This window comes from Alternaria ethzedia (assembly GCF_023757985.1).
Source record: "Alternaria ethzedia strain BMP 0044 chromosome Unknown scaffold_1, whole genome shotgun sequence".
NCBI lineage: Eukaryota > Fungi > Ascomycota > Dothideomycetes > Pleosporales > Pleosporaceae > Alternaria > Alternaria ethzedia.
The window spans coordinates 1,286,155-1,303,805 of record NW_026056194.1 but is presented as its reverse complement, the minus strand read 5'-3'; the positions used below and the strand labels follow the sequence as shown (position 1 = coordinate 1,303,805).

Below are 17,651 nucleotides of genomic sequence, written 5' to 3'. Positions count from 1 at the left end.
CGGGTTGGAACACTCGCATTGCGCCGCATGAAGTCTGAACGTTTCGAGATACTCGGACCGCTTGCTCCATTCTGGATGATGAATCGGAAGAGTAGTCGTCAGTGATTGCCTGATTTCGACTGACAACACCATCGCCCGCTCCCAACCACCTGTGTAGCTTGATAACCTTTAACGGCTCAAACCATCTCATCATCGACCCTCACAGTCGGTACAGTCAAACCCCAACATACACTGTAGTGTAGTCCTCATCAGATCTCAACGCTCTTTACCCTATCGGCCCACCTATTGACGCGTCACACTGCGGCTTACTATACATGCGATTGCTACCCAAGATCAGCATCAACCTGCCGTTGTTCTAACTGTCCGCCTTGATCCGAGAGAGATCCAGGCCTCGTAACGACTGCTCAAAAGCAAGTGAGGCGTGAAGCGAAACGCAAGTGTGCGGGGAACATAGATGAGCTGGCAGTCATCCCGTTGGCCAATTTTGCTCACAGGATGTTCCTGGTCCACGGGAGGAGCAAGGGAGGCCAACTACCGGGATTGCCAGTGGCCTAAAGCAACTTGTTCTGAAGCAAGCCCAACTTGCGCCTCCAGCCAGTCACAGGTTGGGCAAGGGTAGTAAACCGCAAGTCCGGCACCAGAGATGACTAGAATACCTGATTGGAAACTTTCTTCGCCACAGACTACTGCAGTGTTGAGGTGGGGGAGTTACTGCCTTGGGCGTTTCGAAGTCACGGACTGCATTGCGATGCACTGGAGGGGAAGCCTCGTCATTACAGTCGTCGGCCTCATTGCCCCGTTACAGAGTCGTCAGTATGAACAGCTGATGCGTGCAGCCATGACCGGCTCCGCGAACCTTTTGTGGTCTCGCCAGACCTGGTGAAGATCAGACTCGCTGGGTGTCAGCTTAATGTGGGCCGCGGAGGGCTTCCCCATACAATGGTGCTCAGGATCGATGACTGATCGCAGAATCCAGGGCGGAAGGGAGGCCCAGTAAGTGTCCATCCGATCCGCACTGGGAGTCGAGATGCTCTGCACAGCGATGCCTTGATCAGAGAGATCATGAGTACCAGCAGTGCCAGCTGTTGACGTACAAGGACGTGTCCTGTCTCGTCTGGAGGACATCCTGATGTTTACTGAGGTCATGGCCACGTCTCCCTAGTCACTACTCTTGTTCTCTGGAGCATTCTCTCTCGCCGGGTACCAGACCAGCTATCCCATCACGGCCTAATGCCTACGATCAGTACGAGCGGGAGATCCAGTACGCTTCTAAGAACCAAGGGCAAGACCAGATCATCGTGATCCTACGGCCTCAGCCCTTGCATATCTACCTCCACCATACCTCACTTACATGATTACTACACAGGATATCCTACCATAGGGGCCACTCCCAACACCTCATGGCCGGGCCGCCGTATTTACGTCTCACACCCACCTCGTCCATCATCCACACTTCCTTCGCGCTTACCATCGACTTCGGGGCAACTGCTCCGCCGAGCTCAATACCTTCGGTTAGACGAATATGAAGTTGATAACTGGGCAAGGAGGTAGACGACAACGATGGACAGGCTCGTGCTACGCACAGTACCACGGTCTCCCTTGTGAAATGAGAAGCGAATTGAGGGTGCCGCGCAGTGCGTACACAAACGGTGCAGCTACCTCAAGTATGCGAGGCTGCTACGATACTTTGATACGTAGAAAATCTAGACGGTGGGGTCATACGCTGTATAGCTCGCGCTCCACTTGTCGCTGTATGGGCATTAGGATGTTGTAGAGACAGACGTCTCGCATGTGTTGTGCGTTATGCGAGACGTCTGCCTCTATAACATCCCAATGCCCATACATCGATAAGTCTGAGCTTGGTCGTCTTTACGGCATATCTCCCCATCGTCTAGAGTGCACTGGTTGAAGATCGATGTCTTGAGCGCGTGTACGAACAATAAACTAGCTTGTGAACAACCTTGAAAACTTCTACTGCCATGATGAAATACTTGTTGCGCAGCTGCTTATTTTCCTCCTTTTCCTCATGGACTACTCCGTATGGAGACATAAAACACCACAATTTAGTACATGTATGTGACACTGGCATCTTGCAACATTATTTGTTCTCCTCTCATCTCTGGTGATAACGCGCTGCAAAAGCCTTCCGGAACTCGACGTTATACTGCGAGCGAAATTGTGTGTGGGTATCGGCGCGGATAGTTGACGCATACTAGATGCAATTAAATGGCACGGCGCAACAACGTGTCGCAGGAAGAAGGCGTATACATCAAAGTGAGATGACCAATGTCAGAAGGGTCACTAAAAGTGCTTGTGATGTCGTGTAAAGCCTTGTGGTTGCGGCATTTTTGTTATTGTACTTGCCCTAAAATTTTACACATTGCAACCACAATCACACTTGAAAAAATATTCCGCCTCAACACCACACCCTGAACAGAGCATCGTAACTCATAAGTTCTCATATTTTCGCGCTCATATATACATCTTACCTTTTTTTCTGTAAACAAAACATCACTCCCTCCCCTCCCCCTCCGGCTCCTCAAACTCCACCAACGCAGTCCCCGCCTTGCACAAATCGCCCTTGCCATGAACAATACGCTTCACTATCCCATGACTCGGACTCCTGATCACAGTCTCCATCTTCATACTCTCGATAACAACAAGCGCCTGGTCCTTCTTGACCTCCTGACCCTCTTCGACTTCCACTCTGAGGACCTTGCAGGGCATGGGCGCGAGGACGCTGTTGGCCACGTCCTTGACGCCGAGCGCCTTCTTTGTCCACTCTGGCATGGCGAGTTTGAGGCGGTACTGGCGGCCGAGGTGGAAGAGGGTGAGGCGGTCTTCGTCGCGGATGAAGGTTGTTGCTAGGCGGGTGTGGGGGTAGAAGGATGTGAGTGTGTTGTTGGAAGGGGAGAAGGTGGATGTGACGTTGCTGTATGTCTTGTCGCCGACGCTGATGTCGAATTGCTGGGGGCTGGTTTGTCGGATGCTGACTTTTGTTGCTGTGGCTTCGCCCTTGCCGTCGGCGGGGGTCTCGACGAGGTTGAATTCGCGCTGCTGGTACGAGCTGCTGAAGCCGAATCCTACGGCTGTCACGGGCGGTCCAGTCCATATGTCTCCTCTTGATGCTGAGATCTCTTGTAGCGCAAGACCAAGTGCGGCTTGTGCGTAGACTTCTGGTGCTGGGGCTTCGGGTGTGAAGAGCTCGGCGTGGTGTTTTTGGATGTATCCTGTTTCTACGTCGCCAGCGACGAAGTCGGGAGATACGCACATGCGCTTGATGAACTCGATGTTTGTTATAGGGCCCGCGACTTCGTACTCTTCTAGAGCAGCCCGAAGCTTCTGGATTGCAGCCTCGCGTGTCGGGCCTTGAACGATGAGTTTGGAGATCATGGGGTCGTAGTGAGAGGAGACTTCGTCACCAGCAATGAAACCAGAGTCGATACGAACGGTGGACGTGGGGGTCGGTGTCTTCAGGTGGAGCAAAAGACCAGAGTCAGGAATGAAGTTCATGTCTGGGTTCTCGGCGTAGATGCGCGCTTCGATAGCATGACCCCTCTCCTTGATCCTCTGTTCAATCTCCTGTTGGGTAAGAGGTAGCTTCCCGCCCTCAGCAACGATAAGTTGCCATCTTACAAGATCCTCACCAGTCACCATTTCTGTGACAGGGTGTTCGACTTGCAATCTTGTGTTCATCTCCATGAAGAAGAATTCGCCCGTCTCGTTGTCAAAGATGAACTCGACTGTGCCCGCTCCTTCGTATCCAACTGCAAGTGCAGCTTGTCTCGCCTTCTCCCAGATGTCCTGCCTGATGGCCTCATCCAGATGCGGTGCTGGTGACTCTTCCAGGATCTTCTGATGCCGGCGTTGTATGCTGCAGTCTCTCTCTCCAAGCGCAACGCAGTTGCCATGCTTGTCGGCGAAGACCTGGACTTCGATGTGACGAGGCGTGGTGATGTACTTTTCCACCAGCATGACTTCGTCGCCGAAAGAGTTCCGCGCCTCTGATTTTGCCGACGCGAGTTGGTCGAAGAACTCGGCTTCGGTGTTGACGATGCGCATGCCCTTGCCGCCGCCGCCCTTGACGGCTTTCAGGAGTACAGGGTAGCCGATGCTCGCGGCCTGTTCTTTGAGGTAGGCTGGGTCTTGTTCTGAACCGTGGTAGCCTGGGATACAGGGAACGCCAGCTTTGGTCATGATGTCCTTGGACTCACTTCTATGTGTTAGTCACGACGTCTACGGTATATGCTGATGACCTACCTCTTGCTACCCATAGACTCGATTGCTTGCCATGGCGGTCCAATGAATGTGAGGCCAGCGTCTGTGCATTTTCTTGCGAATGTAGGGTTCTCGCTCAGCTATCTTCCTGTTAGCCTTATTCCACCTCATCGTGCATATGAGCTCTTACAAAGCCGTAGCCCGGATGTATGCCCTGGCATCCTTGCTCTTTCGCGATTTGTATTATACGGTCTCCATCAAGATATGCGGAGGGGTCCCCGAGGTTTACGGCGTAGGGTGAGCTCAGCGCATGTTGCGATCGAGCATCTGGGTCGGTAAAGAGGGTCGTGGTCTTGATGCCGTATTCTGAAGCTGTTCTTCCAACTCGTCTGAAATCGTGTTAGTTATGAAAGCGTGAAATTCCGTCGGGGATCTCACAGTGCAATCTCTCCGCGATTCGCTATGAGGACAGAAGTAAGCGGTTTGGCAGCGGGCGCAATGGTAGAGTTGTAGCGGGCGCCATTGGTAGCAAGAAGCTGGCGCGAGAGGTGAGTGGACTTTCTAAAGGCACGCATGGTCACAAATGGGTATATGGAGCAAAAAGATTGATTGAACAGCTACAGAAGCACTTTGTTCGTGGCATGGCGGAAGGAAGTTTGGGGGAGCCTCGGTGTTGTTAAGCCGCGTGGAGCCGTTCGCGGGGAAGGCGCGCTTCGTGTTTACTGTAGCAAACAGTTGCGGAAGTTGCATGTCGGGCCCCTCGATAGGGAAGGAGCATATGGCGGCATCTGGAGTTGCACGGGCAGTCACACATGCCGAGCTGTCTTCTCTCCGCCGGCCTCGACTCGCTCGAATTGGTGGCTTGGGGTTGCGCTGATGACCACCGTGCACTCAGGGAGGAGAGGAGCGCTCTGCACGCCCGCGTCATACCCTTACTCACCCCGACTGCGCGACCTCGACTCGACCCTACGCCCCAACCACGCAGAAGCGCAATCACGTCGTCGCCTCTTCCATCACAACAGCCTGTCGCGCCACGATACTGCACGGTTGCGCATCGCATCGCAAACGACGTCCTCGCCTGCACCCAGCGCATGTGATCGCATACACGACCGTCGATCCTACCCAGCATGAGCGACTACGACGATGACTACGATGATTACGAAGGCGACTTCTTCTACGTCGAAGATGAATACATGGCTGCCGACGACCTTGCAGAGCACGCCGTCGCCTCACCACCACCAGCAACATGCGGCGATGAGGACATGGAAGACGACTGGGACCGCTTCGACTACTTCAACGATCTCGAGTACGCGTCGGATGGCTACGATGACACCAAGTTCCAAGCGCTTGATGTCAAGGGCGCAAAAGCAGGCCTGAAGAGGAAGCGGGCAGTGAAGAGCGCACCGGCCAGGAAGAGATTGGCCAAGGATAGCGTGGACACACAGTCAGAGACAACACCGCTGGGACATTCGCCTATAGTTTGGCGCTCACAGGCGAGCCGTGGAATCAAGCCCAAGACCCTCGACGACAACGCGCAACCATATGCTTTGTTCAAGAACTGGAGGGAGAAGCTCGCAGACATACCAGAATGGGCGAAGGGTTCACCACCAAGCTCACCAGGAGCGCTGTCTTCACGGCCAGGCAAAGGAAAGGCAAAGATGGCCTTTGTCACGGAGCCCGCCTCGCCTCCATACGACGATGACGATGACGTCGACGACGAAGGTGACGATGGCATGGACCAAGGAGAAGGCGGCATACCACAGGACGCGCTATTGGCAGCATTGCAACGGCAACTCGCTGCTACTGGCGGACCGCTCACCGGAATGGACCCCCAACAGCTGCTCGAGTTTGCGATGCGCATGGCAACAGACAACGACGCGGGTGATGATATCGCAGGCGAGATGGCAGAGGCAATGCTAGGTGGGGAGGAGGATGAAGACGACACAGAAGCAGAAGAAAAGCTGCTCTCGTGGGTAGCTCAGCAGCGCAACGGGAAGAACGGAGAGACCACTGCGGAAGAAGAGGACGACACGATGGAAGGAACAACGCAGCAGCCCCCATCGCCGCCTTCATCCGACCTCAAACGCAGCGTCCGCGTCGCCGAGACCAACACAAACAAGTCCTCTCTTAAGCGGAAGGCAGAAGACGAGCCCACCGTCGAAGGCTCTACAAAGGTGCTCAAGAAGAAGGCGACAAGGTCGTTTGATGCACCTACAGCTGCAAGTCAAGCTAAAGCCACTCCGTCGCGACCGATGACGCGGTCAAAGGCTGGGAAGCGCAAGTGAATACGGCCTGTATGATTGATTGCGGACAACAGGAGCATCGGCTCGCGTCACTGGCATATGTTTGACTACTGGTTTCCTCTTCTTTCTTTCTTTCTTGCATACGACACTTGTATACTACTTCCACGATGGACGAGATGACATGAGATATGGGGAAATCGGCCGGCTATCTTCGCAACCCTTTGCGGTATGCAAGGCATGTCACTTGCACGTATGGATAGCATAGCCTAACTTTCTCACGAAATGGCTTGAGACCCCACTGACGAACATCCTATTGACGTTCCGTATGAGTGAGAATTTTGACCTTCGAGTATGAAACTTCGCTGGAGGCGTTCAGAGGTTTTGAACAATATAACCAGATAGGATTTGCTGTTTCTTACAAAACCCATGCTTCATGATACACAGTCATTCGCCTTTCAACGATTAAAACACCTCACCTAGAACAACATGCCCAGCTCATTAGAATCAAACCCCATACCCTCAAATCCAAGCCCCTGAGCATTCCACCCCATATCCAGCGGCAAAAACCCATTCCACAACGCCGCATCATCCGCCGGCGCGTTCCCCCCACCACCACCCACCGCAAACTCATTAACAGCGCCCAAATCCGTCCACCCAAAATCGCCCATCTGCTCCGTAAGCGCCGGACTCTCCCCTGTCCCATTACTACTCGCCTGCGGACTCGCGCCCACAATAGGATGCTGAGGGAACCCATTCTGGTCAACCGGATTACTCGCAATATGCGTGCCTGGGTGGCGGAAAGAAGAGCGACTCGCCTTGTCCTTCTTTGGTACTTTTGCCCAGAGGAGCTTGAGGAGTTGTGAGTAGCGGGAGCCGGGGTGCTGGATGCCAGCGCCGGCTCCAACGGCGCTGCGCTCGAGGCGGGCGACGGTTTCGTTGATCATGGCACGGATGGCGCGGTCTTCGTCTGCGCTTATGACGCCGGTGCAGCGGGCGCGGTAGAGGAAGACGCCGGCGTAGACGAGGTAGAGGTAGTATCTCAATGGCATAAACCGTAGGGAGCGCTCTGGATCGACAAAGTTGTTCACGGTTGTGAGAATGGCTTTTGCGGCGTCGAGGCCTTCGTAGATGAAGCGCGCGTCGCCTACTGCGCCGACGTTGTTTACAAAGACGCGCTGGGGGACTTGCATGCGCCCGTTTGCCATGGTGGCTGGTGTGCCGACTACGGGGTCGGTGGATGTAGATGAGGAGGGCAGTGCCCGCAGGACGGTGGCTTGGAAGGCGAAGGCGTTGGTGTAGAGACGCAGGTAGTCGTATGACATGAGTAGACATGCTTTGAGCGGTGGAGAGCATGTCAAAGTGCCCCAGACACTCTTCCACCCGTATATCGCTGACCGGAAATCGTCGATGAATTTGATGTAGCTGCCGCTCATCTGCGATCGGAAACTCGAACTGGGGTTTGAATACAAAGTATCGTGGACATTGCTGAAGAGTTGCGTGAGTTCGAGATTCGCCTGGAATATAGAAGCATGGTCCTCTTCGTTCGGGCTCTTGGGAATCAACGATGGGTAATCCTCTCTTCGCAGCGTTGTCAAAGGCCCCGGTCCACGCGACCAGAACGCCTTCCCGATTCTGATGCTAATATGACGGTCAGACACATATGCCGCCGTCCAAATGAGGCGCTTGCGATGATGGTCCGGATCCTTGCCCTGATCCACGAAGCGGAACGAGTACCGATCGAGAGCGAGGAAGTACGCGATCCTCAGCGCAAGACCAACATGCATCCAGCTCTCTTTATCTTCTTCCCCCTTTCCGACCTTGCCAGAGCCACGCTGCGTATACGGCGCCCACTCAGCGAGCAGAAGGAGAGCTTCTACTGCTTCGATTCCGGCATCGCCTCCCGCTGCCAACGTCGAGACAAGGCTCTTCATGTGTTCGGAACAGGCTTCGTAGATGTGCGGTTCGTCGACGAGGTCTTTGGAAGCGATGAGGAGGATGGCTGTGAGGAGGTGTTTCTCGTTGTTCACCATGTCGGATAGGCGCGATGTTTCGAAGGCGTGCGCTGGCGCGAGCGGGTAGTATGGATGGTACTGCTGTTGGAAGCGTACGAGCAGCTGGCATAGAGAATGCACGGTGAGTATCCCTCGATCTAGTAACGGATATGAGAAGGACAGCGGCGCAGGCATGCTGAGAGATGACCCTCGCGCATGTCCTATGCTGTTGTTTCTACCCGTCCCGTTGATCTCGTCATTCGAGCTTGATTCTCCAGCAACCCTCGCCAGTATACCCAGCGCATCCGACGGGTTCTGCAGGTTCGAAAAGGGCAGTTCATCGGTATTCGAAGAGCCAGAGCGTGATGCTTGGAGCTCTTCGCCGAAAGGCTGTACGCCTGGGTCTTGCGACCATGTGGTACCGAGATTTCCCAGCGTGTGAAAGCTTCCTTCGGGTGCGGTATTGGCCAGCGATGGGAGCGGCTGTTGTGGTAGCGATTCAGATTGCGACTGCGATTCATCGACGCGTTTCTTCTTGCGCTCGCGTCTTCCGCCGCGGTTGCTGCCGCCTAGTACGCATTCGAGGTTGTCGCGCTTGCACCTTAGGCATGGTATCGAGTTGTCGGAGTCGCTGCAACGCCACGTTAGATTTACATACGATATGCAAGCAAATTCGGCGTCGCGACACAAGCTGTCCACGCGCAAACTTCAATCCAAGCAAGCTCCAAATCGCCGACGCGCAAACAAACAAGAAACCTCAGCCACTTACAGCAAACACCGACTCTTCCTCTTCCTGCAGTTCAAACACGCAATCTGCGTCCTCTTGATCTTCGAAGCTTCGTCCTCATCCGGGTTGGTGGCCGCCTGCGCGCCAGCAGGCTGTTGTGGGGCATTTGCTTCCATGCCTCATCTCGAAGCAATGCGTCGTGTCGGTGTTTGAAGCCGTCGGGAATTGTGGGCACCTTAACAAAACGCGGGGACGGCAACGCTGGCATCGGTTATTGCTGGTATCGGGCCGAAGTCGTGAGCGGACATGGGCTTTTCTGTTCTCAAGGTCATCCCATGGTTTGCGGATCGTGGCAAGGGTCGGACATTGTTTGATGATCTTCAAGATCCAGCTGCACTGGAAACGTAGTGATTATCATGGTAATGATGGCGTTTGGTGTTCTTGTCCGCCCCGGGTAAAGGTAGGTTCGTAATCGCGCACCGCCGGCCCCTGACCCAACCACGTCTGCTCAGTGACATGTAATTCCCCACTTTGACCGTAGAACGCTTAGCTCTCCGGCCCAAAGATCGAAAACCACTTCTTCATCCTCGTCGTGGCGTCTTGTAAAATTCGTACCACGCAAAAGTGCATTTTTTGACTTGGTACATATTTTGGTCTTTTCAGCCAAAGTTCATCAAGCAAGGCTCGTTGGTGTAGTTGGTTATCACGTCAGTCTAACAAAGGCCCTCAAAAGCCCGTTAGTACACTGAAGGTCCGGAGTTCAAACCTCCGATGAGTCAAAGCCCAAGGGTTTCAGTGTAACAGTTCTGCGTTCGCGCAGGGCTATTCTTTTTGGCCAGTCCAAGCTTTCGCAGTTGGGGTATTCATTGCGAATTAGCGAGCTTTTTGCCTGTTTCTAGCTAACAGCGGGAACATGCTGTACAAAGTTTATTGTAGGATACAAGTTAATACTGCCTAGAACTACATCCTGTATTTTCCTTCTTTGCACCATTCGTTTCGGACGCGGGAAACTTGCCAGACACGAAAGAACGGTTGCACTTTCGCAGTGAATCTGACGTCTGGTTTCTAGGTGAATCAGCGTTCCTTTCTTTTCGTTTCGTGCATGAGCGTTCTCTTCTTTTCATTTCGTACAACATCCGGTGGTACACCATCCGAAGACACATCATCCGAAAGGCACAACATCCGAGCATCGCATGCAAGGCACCGACTTTTCTCAGACTGGTATGCTCCAGTTATATAGCCGCTACTGTTATGGTTATCGCATTTTCACATGCGCGTACGTAGTGGTCTATCGTTCAGCGACGGTTGCTGCCGCGTCTACCTAGGTACTTACAGGTCCTCCTGCCATATCAAACGTCCCAGCAACCTTCTGCAGCAGCAACACGACTCAGTCCTCGTCATATATCACCAAGACACGTATCAGTACATGCGATTTTTGCCTCGATCTTTACCACGCTAGACCGTCGTCGGCCCTATAGCGGCGTAGGTGACGCTCTAAGGATAATCTTGGAACCTTCCACGATTAGGACCCATAGCTTTCGAAATCAACCGGTAGTAACCGACGGTAACTCACTAGGTGATGAATAGGCGATACAGACGTGTGATTTGGTAAGGCAGTCTGGTGGCGATTATTCAGCTTTCTGTCGGATGGTTACTACAGTACAACAGGTGTGATATAAAGACGTAGCTGCTCGCGATCGTTACTCATATCTCATCACTACAACATCAATTTCGAGGTTATCAATTCTACCCTTAGATCGTAGTTGCAATCTACATTGTCTTTTGTCCGCAAAAAGAAACATTTCCATCCAGCAAGGAACCTGCACTAATTCCAAACAACGTAACGAACCCCATCCCACTCTCTCAGCACCCACCAGTTCTAATCACTCACCTCACAGACAATGTCCTCTGCCCTCCTCCCCCACCTGACCCGCTTTACGGAGTTCATAAACAGCGGCGACGTCGCCATCGGAAAAGAAGTCATCTCACCTAACGCGACCTTCCACGTCCCCTTCGGTGGGCCCCCTCTCCAAGGTCTCGACGGCTACCTCCAAATCCTGGGCATGATGCGCAGCGCCTTCCCCGACATCCAATGGACGATCAAAGAAACCATTGCCGAAGGCGGCAAAATCGTATGTCGCTTCGAAACACGCGGTACACACAATGGACCCTTTATGGGCGTTGCTCCTACCGGAAAGAGCATTTGCATGACAGCACTCAACATTTACCGGTTTGAGAATGGCCAGATTGTAGAGGAGTTGGGACAGCCTGATATCTTTGGACTGATGGTGCAGATTGGTGCTATCCCTGTGCCAGGACCTTGATGGTTGTGAAATAGAGTAAAGAGAAAAGATGTCAAGTACATCGAATATGCCATTGTGAAGATGAGAGTGATTTGATATATACTCTTCTTAGCGACGCATACGTCGCCTTCAGTAATGAGATTAGTAGTCTGATATGTAAAAGCGACGATACCACATCGCGCTTGCCCTCTTCCTCTCCATCGCTCTTCTATGCACCGCTCATTATGTTTAGAGCCCCACTAACCCCCTAAGTTATATACTCAAGTTGATCCAACGACAACGAGCTTTTCCCAATCCTGATACGCCAATGCTAACAAGCAGTTTAATGGACAAAAGAAACAACAAGTGATGGACAAAAATAACATGCAAGAACTAATATGTACGAAGACGGTACGTCGTGAAAATCTTCATGGCTCATAACTTCATCATTGCTTACGCAACGTAAGCGGGCGGTGCTTCGATCTCATCGTCGCTCTGCCAAAAGCCTCCTGTGGGTGCTGTCTTCGTCCGGGTGTGTGATGGTCGCCGAGATGATCGGTCCTTTTCTTCTTGGACCTTGCGAGCAATCTCCTGCGCCATCTTCGTCATCCATGCTTGTTCGAGGATGCCGCCCGAGCTGGCCATGACGTCAGCGTTCGGTGGAGAAGAGGTGCGCGGCGGCGAGCAGAGGGCTGAGAGCGATGAGACCTTGTCAAAGGATAGGGAGCGAAGGAGCGGCGAGGTGGATTGCTGTGCCTGGCGTAGCTTGTTGCGCGATAGCGGCGGACGTCTGGAAGAGGTGTGGGATACAAATGGGTCTTCTAGGTAAGCGGCTGGTGGAGTCTTTTGCTTCGATTTGCCAGGCTTTGATGACTCTGAGAGGACTGGCGCAGGGGCGAGCAGAGGGCCAAAAGCAGGAGGTTCTTCGGGTATCCGTTTTGGCGTACCGATGTCCAGACTGCCACGTCTACTCTCAAAGCGCATGCCAGGTTGTGCGGGGCTCGTTGGTGGGGTAGCGAGTTCCTCCTCTGCCTCTCTTTCCTCAGGTATGACGCTCGATGTCTCGGAGGCGTATGCGCTGGGCAACGGTGTGTTGGCCCCTGTGGAGACGCCGGAATCGACGCCGTCCTTCTTGCGTAGATCAACAACGCGCTTCTTCCGTTTCCGCATGCCACCTGTGCGTGAGCGACTTGAGCCCAGACTGAGCCCCGCCGATGTCGAGTACGCCGATGCCATGGTGGGTCGCGAGCTCAGCGTCTCGTTGCCTGTGCTGCCAGACGCGACTGACGAAGCGCCAGACTTGAGACTGCCAAATGTCGACTGAATCCTTGACAAACTGCCTTGTGTGAGTGCCGGTGTCGCAGCACCAGACTCGGGCCTGTCTGGGTGACCTGCCCACGCTCGGAAGACGGCATCGCGAATGCCGGGTGTAAAGAGGGAGAGGGTTCGTTGCGATTCGGAGAGGGCGGCTAGGCGAAGGATGTTCTTCTGGGAGAAGGAGGCGTGTATCTCGCCAGAGTCGAGCGACAAGGCCGAGATCTGCGCTTCGTCTAATGGGTTGCCGAACGCATCGACAGCGTCTTGTGGTGGCGATGCGAGGGGATCGATGGCTGCGGTGGTATCGTTGGCGCTCTCTAGCCGCTCTTCTGTTTCAATTTCCTGGTACTCGGGCGACAGCATGCGTAGTGACAACCTGTGAATGATAGCTGGCAAATCTTCCATGAACAAGACACGCAGTTGGCCCTCAATCTCCTTTTGCAGGTAGTCGCGCACAAAGGGGATTGAGTCAAACGTCGACGAGACCTTGAGCGAATCCAGAGGGTCGTTCCTGAAGACCAGCGTCAAGCCCTTTTGTTTCGAGAAGACCAAGATGACGAAACCAGACAGTCGGATGTTAGACAGTGTAATTTGCAACGGTATAGTCAAGCCCGATGACGCTGCCAGTGGCTGCGGTGACGCAAAGTCGGGCTTGTTGGAGAGATACGTCTTCAGCGGATTTGCCTGGACTTTTGTTTTGAGCGTCAGAAACGCGTCGCCCGCATACGACATCTTGAAGATGCCCCTGAACCGGTCCTCAGCCAGGTCTCCAATCTCCAGTATCTCGAGCTCGGGCGGGGTGGTGCCGAGATTGAGCTCGGTGACGATGATGTCGTCGACGATAATCGGCGGCTTGGGCGACTTGTTGAGGGCCGTCGTCAGCATGTCGCGCGCCCTCGACGTGTCGGCTATCAGCGGCGACCAGTTGAAGTTGAAGGCCATGGTGGGTGGTTGATGCGTGGAGCGTCGACGTGGTTACCGCGCGGGTGTTGGGGATTGGCAGATGATGCTGCTGTCGCGTGCATTCGCCATGCGATCACACGAGGCCAATTCTGGGGGTTGGGCGTGTTTCGGACGGGACGGGCGGGGTGACGGGCGGGCAGTGAATATTGCGGGCGGTGTGGGCAGGTATAGATGGGCGTGTTGTGGTGGAGAGAGCGTGGGAGCACATGCGGCACTCGAGGGGATTTTCCGGGTGAAAGGTACCGACGTCAAGGATGATGCCGCCAACTTTTTACACAACCGCTCGTCGGCCGTGCGCAGACAGCACCCGCCCCTCGCATCCGGTTTAGTCTACCTGAACATCGCGACTGGCGGTGAAGAGCCTGGAGCCGTTGTATGCACGTCTACGTTACAGACTAGCATCCCGCTGCGAGTGATTCGCTGCCACCACTGCCACCTTGATCGACAAGTTTCAAAAAGCCCTACGTCTAGCCACATGTCAACACAATATGCTTCCATCGCTGCCGTTTGGCCTGTCAGGTACTAATTTCCCCATCTTCGCTATAGCCCAGCTACCCCAGCAGCTCCACGCCGTCGAGTAGGAAATTGCCCAATAATAGCAGCGGCCGATTGTTTGAATCACCATCCGAGCTTTGGCAGGCAGATCTGCCGTGCGCGGGTACATCATCTGTAGTCGTGAAATTTGTTTTCATGCATCCGTCGTTATCGCAGGTGGTTGGTACACGTGGATGACCTGGCGACCTTGGGACTGAGACAACACACACATTCCTTCAGTCACGCGCATCCTGATACTCGGCCCATTACAACGCTGCGCCTTGATCCTCCTTGAGCAGCTTCTCCACAGCGTCCACCTTGTCCTTGAATCCTTGCTTCTTGTCGGTCCTGCTCCCCACACGAATATCGCTCTGAATCCTCACAATCCCATTCTGATGCAGCATCGCATGGCATTGCCCTATGACCCGCATAACGTCGTCCCACGAGCCCTCTAACCATAGTTAGCATGCACATTCAAGAATATTCCATATACCCCTCCACCTTCCAAGCCACCAGGCCCGCATACCGGCCGAGAAGAGGGTTGGCTCGCACGCGAGAGCGTACAGAATTCAGAAAGTGGGGTGTGTGCAGGCACATACCAACTGTTGTCCCCGCGGAATGCATCGAATAATCCAAGCCGCTTTTCTTGAGGAGCCGCTGCACTTCCGCGACTTCCTTGGATACTGATGCTGTGGGGGTGCCCAGGGGGATCAGACAAAAGTCTGCAATGCACGCTGGCGGGGTCGCAAGATTGGTGAGGTCGTCCGAGGCTGACATGATGTAGTTCCGTTATTGCAGCTGTGGGGTATATGCAAAAGGAAAGTCTTGAAACAAACGGTCGTTGAGTGAGTCCGGATATGGGTGACGTCCGAGTTCCGTGTTCGTCGGACCTTCTTGACTCCAGCACCGAGCTCGCTGCCCTGCCCGAACACCAACAGGCGGATGCAAACAAAAGAACTACTACTACGACCAATTAGTTGATTTGCGTGTTGTAAAAGATATGAGGGTTTGGATTATACAAATGAGCGTAGGGGTAAATTTTACACATATCATCTGCCAACCACTGTCTCCAGGACTCTCTACCTACCTAGGTAGGTAGTCTTTGCGATACATTCAGCTCCCATCAAGATATACATACCTGAGATGCTTCATGAACTCCAGGCATCTATTTCGTTCTTTGACCCATAACAGAATTCCAGTCCTATATCGACCAAGCAAACAACCCACCACCACGCTACCCCAACAACTCCACGCCAGCACACTCACCCGTCACACCACCAAGCAAACGATATGTCGCATCCCGTTTCCAAAGCAAGCATCTAACAATCTAGGTACTCCGTCGCTCCTACTCTCCCGCAATCCTCCACCATGTCACCGCACTTCACCCCCCTCATACCCCTCACATAGCCCCTCGACTATCTAGGCCCATCATAACACCGACAAGCAACGTTAGTGACAATGTCGGCATCCACGAAAACCGGTGGCGACCCTCCGATAATCATATCGATGGGTCCCGCAACTACTATCGTGACGACCATGGACGCACCTACTATCGTGACTACCGTGAACGCGACACCTACAACCCCAACTGATCTGGAGACTTTCCCCATAGTCACGAGACCGGATCCTGCCACTATAGTACCCTCGACGACTGACGCCGGAACGACAACGTCGACTACTGAGACCGGAGATGACAAGTCCTCTTCTGTGATTCCCACTACTTCTACTTCTACAACGTCTCCTCCAGACCCATCTTCCAGTCTACAGACAACTCTCTTTTCGTCTTCGTCTGATGCAGCTCTCTCTTCGTCCACCGCACTACCCTCCATTACAGCGGAGCCTGATCGCGGTCTAAGCGTACCAGCATCAATCGGTCTGGGTGTTTCTACGGGCGTTATTGCGATTTGTGTAATAGCCAGTGTGCTGTGGGCGGTATACGGCCGGTCTCTGAAGAATATGTGGAGGAATTCCGGACGTGGGGCTGGTGGGACGGGTGAGAGGTGGTGGTGGAAGAGAGGGAGACGGGATAGTTTTTAATTTTGATTGGGTGCATTTGGATAGATGTTCGTGACTCTACCGGAGACACGAAGAACCCGATTTGCTTCCAAGCCCACCCTTGACTTGACCCATTCGTGAAGCCAACTCGTTCATTCCCTAGCTACCACTAGATCCATCAGGCATGCCAACTTAGACCTCAATATCCGGCAGCTGTCCCGGCAAACCCACAGGGCTATCCTCCAAAATCCTCTCATGGCAAAATAACAGGTTACTAACAAGTAAGACCCACATGAAGCTCTCCCACAAGCTGGTGACCAACACCGAAATCTTCTTATACTCGGGGATGAAAGCACCCAAAGGTACGTCCTGCATCTCCGCAATGGCAAGCACCATAGTCTGAGCGAATGCCTCTTCGAGAGAAATCTGAGACGTAGGGTTCATCACTGCTGTGGCGTTGTGCTCAACGAGGTCAGCCCACGTCTGATCGGACCAAGCGAGAGTACCAGAACCTATAGCGAGTGGTCAGTAGAAGCAAAAAGAGTGATGGTGGAGAGCGCGAGGTGACTTACTCCATATTGGAAAGCCTCCGCCTACATACTGGCCCAATGACTTTGCGGATTCGGCGATGATACTGTGCAGACTGGCTTGCCCTTTCCAGACTATGGTGTCGTAGTCATTGTAAGCATCCCGGCCACCTTTGTCGTCGGCCGGCAGCGCGATGAAGTGGCGGTTGAATCGACGCATGTTGACGGGAATCAGGCCGATGTAGAATTCCATGAGGTCAGGTTGATACCAGGCGTCTTTGTGGCGGCACATGACCCATGGTGTCTCGTCGCACTGCAGACTCGTTAGCACATCGTCATTTAACAACAACAGACATCATTTCAAACTCACATCTTCATACGTAACCTCGAACATCTCAATAGCCTCGACTTCGTAGCCTTCTTTAGTAAATATCTTCTTGCACGCGTAGTTAATCTTGCTGTCGTTCCACATTTTGACCTCGTTTACTGTCGGGTGCGCCAGCTGTTTGACCAGGTACTCGCTCACATCCAAGACTGGAGGATTGAGAGTGGGCTTGTCGACGGGTTTGGGCTTGTCCTTGTGGCTGAGAAAGTCTGGCATCGGGTCGTTGGACTCTCTTGCGGGGGCTGTACCGACGGCCATGCTGGTGAGCGCGGTAAGGCATAGCAGAATGGCTCTGGAGAGCATCATGATGGGGATATGTGAAGTATTTAATTGGTTGTAATCGTTGTGTGATAAGGCTGAGACGGAAAGTGTGGTGTAGGAAGGTTTGTTACTGAGAAAGACGGGCATGATATAGATCTCACCTGTGCTCCAGACGGCGCTAGTAGCATCTGCAATGCGATGCTGACCG

General features: G+C 53.5%; 6 protein-coding genes and 1 non-coding gene across 7 annotated transcripts; 3 read left to right on the top strand and 4 right to left on the bottom strand.

The window, feature by feature from the left end:
• Positions 1 to 2,511: 2,511 nt before the first annotated feature.
• On the bottom strand, positions 2,512 to 4,793 carry J4E87_000411 (uncharacterized protein; the record flags this gene model as incomplete). The annotated part of the gene is made up of 4 exons (XM_049372068.1): positions 2,512 to 4,213; positions 4,261 to 4,358; positions 4,409 to 4,607; positions 4,657 to 4,793. The coding sequence occupies 4 exons, from the start codon at positions 4,791 to 4,793 to the stop codon at positions 2,512 to 2,514; spliced, it is 2,136 nt and encodes a 711-aa protein (XP_049238202.1).
• A 552-nt stretch (positions 4,794 to 5,345) lies between these two features.
• On the top strand, positions 5,346 to 6,503 carry J4E87_000410 (uncharacterized protein; the record flags this gene model as incomplete). Its single annotated transcript, XM_049372067.1, has 1 exon — positions 5,346 to 6,503. One exon carries the CDS (start codon positions 5,346 to 5,348, stop codon positions 6,501 to 6,503), a length of 1,158 nt encoding a protein of 385 aa, XP_049238201.1.
• A 434-nt stretch (positions 6,504 to 6,937) lies between these two features.
• J4E87_000409 (uncharacterized protein) lies at positions 6,938 to 9,355 on the bottom strand (the record flags this gene model as incomplete). Its single annotated transcript, XM_049372066.1, has 2 exons — positions 6,938 to 9,083; positions 9,222 to 9,355. The coding sequence occupies 2 exons, from the start codon at positions 9,353 to 9,355 to the stop codon at positions 6,938 to 6,940; spliced, it is 2,280 nt and encodes a 759-aa protein (XP_049238200.1).
• A 505-nt stretch (positions 9,356 to 9,860) lies between these two features.
• J4E87_000408 lies at positions 9,861 to 9,958 on the top strand. The gene has a single exon. It is a non-coding gene; the product is annotated as a tRNA-Val (tRNA).
• Positions 9,959 to 11,080: 1,122 nt separating this feature from the next.
• On the top strand, positions 11,081 to 11,503 carry J4E87_000407 (uncharacterized protein; the record flags this gene model as incomplete). The annotated part of the gene is made up of 1 exon (XM_049372065.1): positions 11,081 to 11,503. One exon carries the CDS (start codon positions 11,081 to 11,083, stop codon positions 11,501 to 11,503), a length of 423 nt encoding a protein of 140 aa, XP_049238199.1.
• A 411-nt stretch (positions 11,504 to 11,914) lies between these two features.
• On the bottom strand, positions 11,915 to 13,720 carry MDM34 (ERMES complex subunit; the record flags this gene model as incomplete). The annotated part of the gene is made up of 1 exon (XM_049372064.1): positions 11,915 to 13,720. One exon carries the CDS (start codon positions 13,718 to 13,720, stop codon positions 11,915 to 11,917), a length of 1,806 nt encoding a protein of 601 aa, XP_049238198.1.
• Positions 13,721 to 16,462: 2,742 nt separating this feature from the next.
• On the bottom strand, positions 16,463 to 17,488 carry J4E87_000405 (uncharacterized protein; the record flags this gene model as incomplete). Its single annotated transcript, XM_049372063.1, has 3 exons — positions 16,463 to 16,782; positions 16,843 to 17,110; positions 17,168 to 17,488. 3 exons carry the CDS (start codon positions 17,486 to 17,488, stop codon positions 16,463 to 16,465), a joined length of 909 nt encoding a protein of 302 aa, XP_049238197.1.
• Positions 17,489 to 17,651: the final 163 nt, after the last annotated feature.